We start from the raw sequence: 6,625 nt of genomic DNA on the forward strand, positions 1-6,625 counted from the left end.
TGTGTTGTAGGAAGTATGTCTGGCCATCTACAAGAACTCAACACTCTTCAACCAGTACAAGAGGCACACTTCCCTCAAGTGTCCAGTAGAGGTCGTCAGGAGCCAAACCACTCACGCCCAGATACAGTGACAAACCCACCGGTCAAGTCGTAAAGGCAACAGAGACATGGAGCACAATGGAATGCTGAGCAGCACAAGAAACAGTAACCAGATTTCTGTATTATTTCTGTGGTTACATAATAAATTTGACACATTTATTCCTCGGTTTCAAGCCTTTGAGTGGCTATCTCTTTGGCTGCTCTCTTCCTTCAGACTTAGCCACCGTTGCTGACCATGCTGGCCAGGGAGCCTGCATTGCCCTGGGGACTGAGACCCAGCCTCTGGAGGTCCAAGCCCATGGCTACCAGCATCTGGAGCAGGGTGAGCTCCTGCTGGGTGGCCTGGTCCACCAAGGCCGGGCAGGTGGGGTTGCACTGTGGCCACTGGCAGGTGTCCACCAGGTGGAAGGGGCAGCCCTTCGCGGTGGTCCTGTTGTTGCGGTTGGCGTCCTGGAGGCTCCTGTCCCAGCACTGCAGGGCCCGCGGCAGGGTGGTGCCTTTTACTTGAAAATTCATCCAGTTACTAGAAGGAAGGTTTCAAAGTTAGAGAGAGAGAAGAGAAATAAGTGGAAGAAAAGAACAGGCACGATACAGTCAGGAAACAAGATAAGTGTTATCTGCTAATCCTGTCATCAATCCAGTCTTTTCAAAAGGGCTGCATTTACCTTGGCAGCCTGTGTCTCAGTGTATACCATAGCTGCTGCAATTATTGATGTCACCAGTGACAGCATCATAGTCACTCACTTGGATTACATTGCACACAAAACTGTGAAATTACTTTTTCACCATGGTTGGGCAGACGGCTCTTTGCATAAATGTCCTCAAGAAAATATATCCAAATTAGCTCGACCATTTAAACCACAGCATTTGCTCACAAGTTGGAGATGGCTGCTGGGAGAGACGGGAATTGAAAAAAAAAGGGTGGCAGGAATAGGAGGAATTCCTCATATCCTTTCTTACCTTTTAGTGATCAATGTGTGGGAGAGGCAGGAGGGAGCAAACACAGCCCTGAAAAACACACAGGCGAGGGTACCGTGTTTACCGACAGCACGTCTATCAGTCTGGCCTGAATTCATCTTGAGTTTTTCCTCATCTGATACATATTAGATTGACTGTAGCTCGTTGTTGTCACTGGTTTATTATTGTGACTTGCTAAGCGGCATTACGTTACTCTTCCAAATGCGCTGGTGTGAACATACGTGACATCTCTGAGGGAGTTCTTGAACTCCTTGCCCAGGTTCTGCATGTAGAGCCACTGCTGCTCTGACAGGCTCTGCCCTCCCAAGTAGATGTTCTCCACTCTCAGCTGCTCTTCGTCAAATAGCCACTGCACAACAAACACAGGGGCTACAGGGAACACAAACAGTGCAGTATTAAGGTGACGTGCAGTATTATTGCCGCTGTCAGGTGAAAGCCTAATATCTACAAAATATCATCAGTCGAAGAAAAATAGCTTTGTTGCTGACATCTAATGAATGTTGCAGTTCATGCAGTGGGTTTTTCTTTCAAAGTACTTCTGACGCAAGGGTTGCAGAATTTCCCTAACACATTTCAAGCATCTTCTACTAAAAAGGGGCGTTGTCATACACAGAGATCATTGCCTGAATGTAAAACTGTTGTAAATAGTCTCAGTGTTGAGCATATCAAGCTTGTCAGTGCATTTAACCTGTGAATCTCCAAATTAAGTAAATGCTGCTGACCAGGTAACCTCGACTCCAATCCAAGATTATGGCAGCCTTAGCTGAGAGGCACTTACAGGTCAAGGTGGCGTACAGTTTGTGGCCAAAGAAGCACTGCCACTCCTCCCCTCTCTTATAGAGCTGACGACACTTGTCGGGCACAGCACCATTCCACAGCCTGACAAAACAGTCAACAAATGTAAATGTACTGGGATCAACTATCAAACCAATGGAAAAGCAAATGATGATCTTCCAAGAATTAATTACAAGGCTTTCATGTTTTGTACCTGGCCTATTAAAGTAATTCTAATCCTGAACATAAAACGTGTGTGGGCTGAGAAAAGAAGGCAAGCTTTGTATGTTGTTACCTGAGTCCCTTCTTGATAGCATCCTCCGGTGAGCAGGAAACAGTCTCTGGGCAGTCAGGTGACCTCTGCTGTTTACTTTCTAGAAACCACCCTGAATCCACCAGTCCTCGGACCTGAGTCTCTGCACCGAGCAGCTCCAGCTGACTGGCCACCTTCTCAATGTTGAGCAGAACACCTGTCCCCCCAGCACTGTAGGGGAGCCGACAAACAGACTGAATAATTTGGCACTGAGCGTGACAGCTTGGCTCTGGGTATCAGAATGGCCCTCCGTGCCAGGGCAGTGAAAATTAAGCAGCTTTGCAATCCAACTTAGCAGTGGATTCTGTTTTTAGGCTCTTAGAGTGTCCCATCTAACCTGCTGCTAACCTGGGAGGAATCTCCACCATTGCGAGGGAAGCCCCTTTAACAGACATTATGTCATTGTTCACAGCTGTAAACATAGTTATCGCTGACAAGAGGATGTACCCAAAATAAGGCCTGTCATGGTTAGAGTTAGGCATGGAGATCACCAGAAGTGGGCTGGGAATGGGACAGTGCCAGAAATAAGGCTGTGTGTTGGGGACTTTGGGCCCTGGTCTGAAATGTCTGGTCAGATGTAGAAGAGAACGATGAAGGATGAAAAGAGTTTACCTTGTGCCAGTCAGCATGACAACTTTGGCCTGCTTGATTCCCTTGGGGACAAGGTCGTTGATGACCTCGCGGATGATCAGGGAGCCCATGAAGGTGTAGTCAGCTGATGAAAAAAACAGGTATAAACTGAGAGGAACAGTGACATTTAATATGGCTAAGGGACGTACTGCTCTGAGGATAAACTGGATGAATCTTTAGGTCGTCTTACTTGCATTCCTGTCTTTTTCCTTCTCTCTGCCCTGGCGTGGCCTTGGAGGCGTCGGGGCGGGCCCAGTCCCACTCCACACATCACTGGAGCAGTACGGGATGAATCTGCAGACAAGGACACATTCACATGCATTCGATTAAAGCTTGTGTATGCACACAGTTCTGTAGTTGCCATCAGACGTGCTGCACTGGTAATAGGACTGATGAGATGTACAAGACTCATTCATACTGCAAATGCAAAAGTCAAGACAAGAATCAATTACAATTCAAAATCAAATAAATTTAACAAATCTGGACAACTGGACAAGTTAATTTAAGCGGTCAAACATCTAGAAGTATAACAAAATTAATCACATTTGAACACCCTTTTCAAGCACACATTTGACTCCAACCTATTCAGTATGGATAGAAAAGTCCCACTCATATGGCTCTTTAATCAAGATTTAAATAATTTATTTGACCAAGAGAGGCAAAAGACTCCCACTGGGCCTTTAAGTCTAATTGGGAGTCTATAAGTGCTCTCAGGGAATGAGGACAGTCTCTATGATGCATGCAGCTGAAGAGTAAGAGGGCTGTGAGACAACATGCAAGGTACTTACACAATATTTGCGTTATGCCAGTGAGGGTTTTCCTCTGCTTGTGAAGACAATATTCCGCTTCCTGTGCATCAAGAAATCGGTTAGATTTACATTTCTCTCTCGATGAGCATCAGGCCAAACAGGTCACACAACGAGAAACCTACGATACAGTGGCAACACATGTGACCTGCATTCTAAAGCACTGGCCGGCTGACCTACCTCTTTTTGTTTGGGGCCACCCCGATGAGCTCATTAGTCGAGGGATATTTTGGTACCTGGAATCACAGGTCTCCTTGTTGTAGCAGCACCAGCCACCTAAAAATAAGAGACTAATATTAGCCGTTCACATCCGGCACAGAGAGGGAGAGTCCCTGATTAGCCCATTGTGGAGGCCTGTGAGGAATGGAGAGAGAATATGCAGAGGAATGCACCTGTAGCAGTGCCTGCAAGCCATACTATACATACATACAAGGCTGTATAAAAGAGGGCTGATAGCACTAATTTGCAAACTGTCATCACTGGATTTGTTAATTGAAAGTAACACACGGTTTGTGTGTATTAGATTTTAATCTGACTACAGCAGTGTTACATACAAAGTGGTTGAATGTGACCTCATTCATCCTATCCAGGCTAATATATTGGTCTCCTGGGTCTGCCTATCACAGATGGTTGACTGTCTATAATGAAATAGAAAACCCTGTCAGAGAAAGCCCTCGTGACTTAAACCAAGTTAAATGTTTGAGATTGCAAAGTACAATGCATGCATCCCTTGTCTGTTCGCAGACAAATCATGCCAGAGTTGAATGCACATTAGTTTCCCAATCCCAAGTGATGGGCAGCAACCAAAACAGGAGAAAAGAAAAAGGAAAGATGACAAGGCAAGATGACATCCTCATCAAAATATAGATGGAGGCATCACACCGAAACAAGCTGCACCTTTGGGGACCAAATTAAGCAGTTGGGTTTTTAATACACACCTTCTAGAAATAACAGCCATCGGCGGCTTCCTCTGAATTCCTTTAAGTAAAACCTGCAGAAGCACAAGTAAACAGGAATGGGGAGATTGTAATGTGTTGAACAGAGAGCAACTGTGTATGAACACACACTGATGCTAACATCTGGGCTCTGAAATCAGATTTTCTATTTAGGAAAAGATGATGTGGCACGCCCAACTTTGCTAAATGAACAAGTCGATTCATTAGAATCAAAATATCTTCAGAATATCAGGTTATAACTGTGTGAACTATTCATCACTAACACTACTGATTCAACAGGATTAATGTGCAATCCAAACATTAGGGGCAATTTCCACTTGTTTGTTTGGAGAACTTGTAGCAGCTAAAAACCTCTCTGAGATTATGAAGGCGCACAGCTGTTTTGGGAAAACAAATGAAAAATGTAGGATGTGAGAAAGCACGAGATCCAGGACATCTCACCCAGCCGCCGTTCCGTCATTGCAGGTAACCTGGGTGTTCCTGAGGTGGTGCAGCCTCATCTCATCTGTCTGTTGTGCGGCTGCTCGCCCCGCTGCAGCAGCCTCCCGCCCTGACTCGGCTGCTGCTCGTCCAGGTGCGGGATGGGTGTCATCCTCAGGTGGAGACTGGGCAACATCACCGCTTTGGTTTTGGTTCCCAGTCTTCTTGGAGGATTTGCCGCCAGACTTGGCATTGCGGTTGTTCTGACAGCAGATGCATCCAAGCAAAAGCAAGAAAGCAACCTGTCCCAGTATCCTCATATCTAAGCCAATCTAATAGAAAAATGGGCATATTTGAAAGACGACAGAAATACAACAAATGTATAAACAGTCTCAAAATCTCAGTTCATACATTCAAGTTCAAAACATGAAAATGGCATAAAACACAGCAATTTAGGATCTATCAGGACCATATTCATCTTTCAGTGATTCCATACCTGTTTTGGTAAATTGCATTGCTTTTCACATTCAAAATCAACCTACCTCTCTCAGAAATCAGCTTCAAAGACTTTTGCAGAGGGAGCCGAGGGTCAAGCAGAGAGCTGCTGCTGCAGAGCACAGTGACAAGGTTCGAGAGGAAGATGTCAGGTATGCGCAGTGATGAAGGCTTGACCGGGTTTTGATGAAGCCTGCAAATCAGCACTGAGCTTTATAGTGCCACCATATGGATCATATTTCCCCTGATTTCTTTGAGCTCCTGCCAGGCCCTGAGATAAGCTGCTGACGACAGGCCGCGAGGGGAGGTACTGGACCGCCGGTGGCGAGGAGAAAAGATAACACACGCTTCTCCTCAACATATTTCAAGTCTTCACACACACCCACCACCAAGCACCTAGCCACCTGACCACGGCCAAAAAACAAGCCCTCACCCCCACCCCATCCTCGCTTTTTTACTCTCCTCCCTCTCCCGCCCACCGCGCACCTCTGATTGCCAGTGTCTTGATTTAAACATCTACAAGGTTGGCATAACTGCATAGCCCCTTTGTGCGGTATGTGACCCTGAGGTCATTGGAGCACACACCTCAAACACTCCCCGACAAGGGAATGGCTCGTTCAGTCGGGTTCCCACATGGTCAACAGTTTAGCTGACACTCTCAAGGTACAGCTGGTTGACACGCTTGTTGCCAGACGCACCAAACCTATGATATAAGTCCGCTAAATTTCTCAAACCAATCCCCATTCCTTCAGCCACGATAGCAGAGAAAAAGTCGGATGTGTCAAATAACGTTTTCACTTTCAGAGCCCCCATCTGATATCTATTTAAATTTTTACAAGACCAGTTTCACTTTGTTTATTCTACAGGTCAAATAAAAAAATCTGATTTCTAATGAGATTTATTGATGAATAATAATAAAAAAAAGATGTATAAATACAAATGAAAGAAAGATAAAGCTATTTGGATTCTTTGATCAGATCAGATTAAATCTTCACTCCAGGCGAAACCGCAAAGGGAAAACAGATAAACACCATTATGAAAGCCACTGGATTTGCTCTGTCTTTGTCTAAACACTTGAAGCACTTGAATTTTTGAGGTCTGTGGCGCAAACTGTCGTGTTTGTTATAAATTAATTTGCTGGCCTGACTTGAACGG

At 45.3% G+C, this 6,625-nt stretch overlaps 1 protein-coding gene across 1 annotated transcript; it reads right to left on the reverse strand.

Annotated features, from left to right (window-relative positions):
- Positions 1 to 314: 314 nt before the first annotated feature.
- notum2 (notum pectinacetylesterase 2) lies at positions 315 to 5,295 on the reverse strand. Its single transcript, XM_030059620.1, has 11 exons — positions 4,997 to 5,295; positions 4,538 to 4,590; positions 3,780 to 3,875; positions 3,582 to 3,642; positions 2,984 to 3,087; positions 2,776 to 2,878; positions 2,146 to 2,334; positions 1,855 to 1,955; positions 1,298 to 1,445; positions 1,059 to 1,106; positions 315 to 621 (listed from the first exon to the last, which is right to left on the reverse strand). The coding sequence occupies exons 1-11, from the start codon at positions 5,293 to 5,295 to the stop codon at positions 315 to 317; spliced, it is 1,509 nt and encodes a 502-aa protein (XP_029915480.1).
- Between the last annotated feature and the right edge of the window lie 1,330 nt (positions 5,296 to 6,625).

This window comes from Myripristis murdjan, chromosome 1, assembly GCF_902150065.1.
Source record: "Myripristis murdjan chromosome 1, fMyrMur1.1, whole genome shotgun sequence".
In the NCBI taxonomy this organism is placed as follows: Eukaryota; Metazoa; Chordata; class Actinopteri; order Holocentriformes; family Holocentridae; genus Myripristis; species Myripristis murdjan.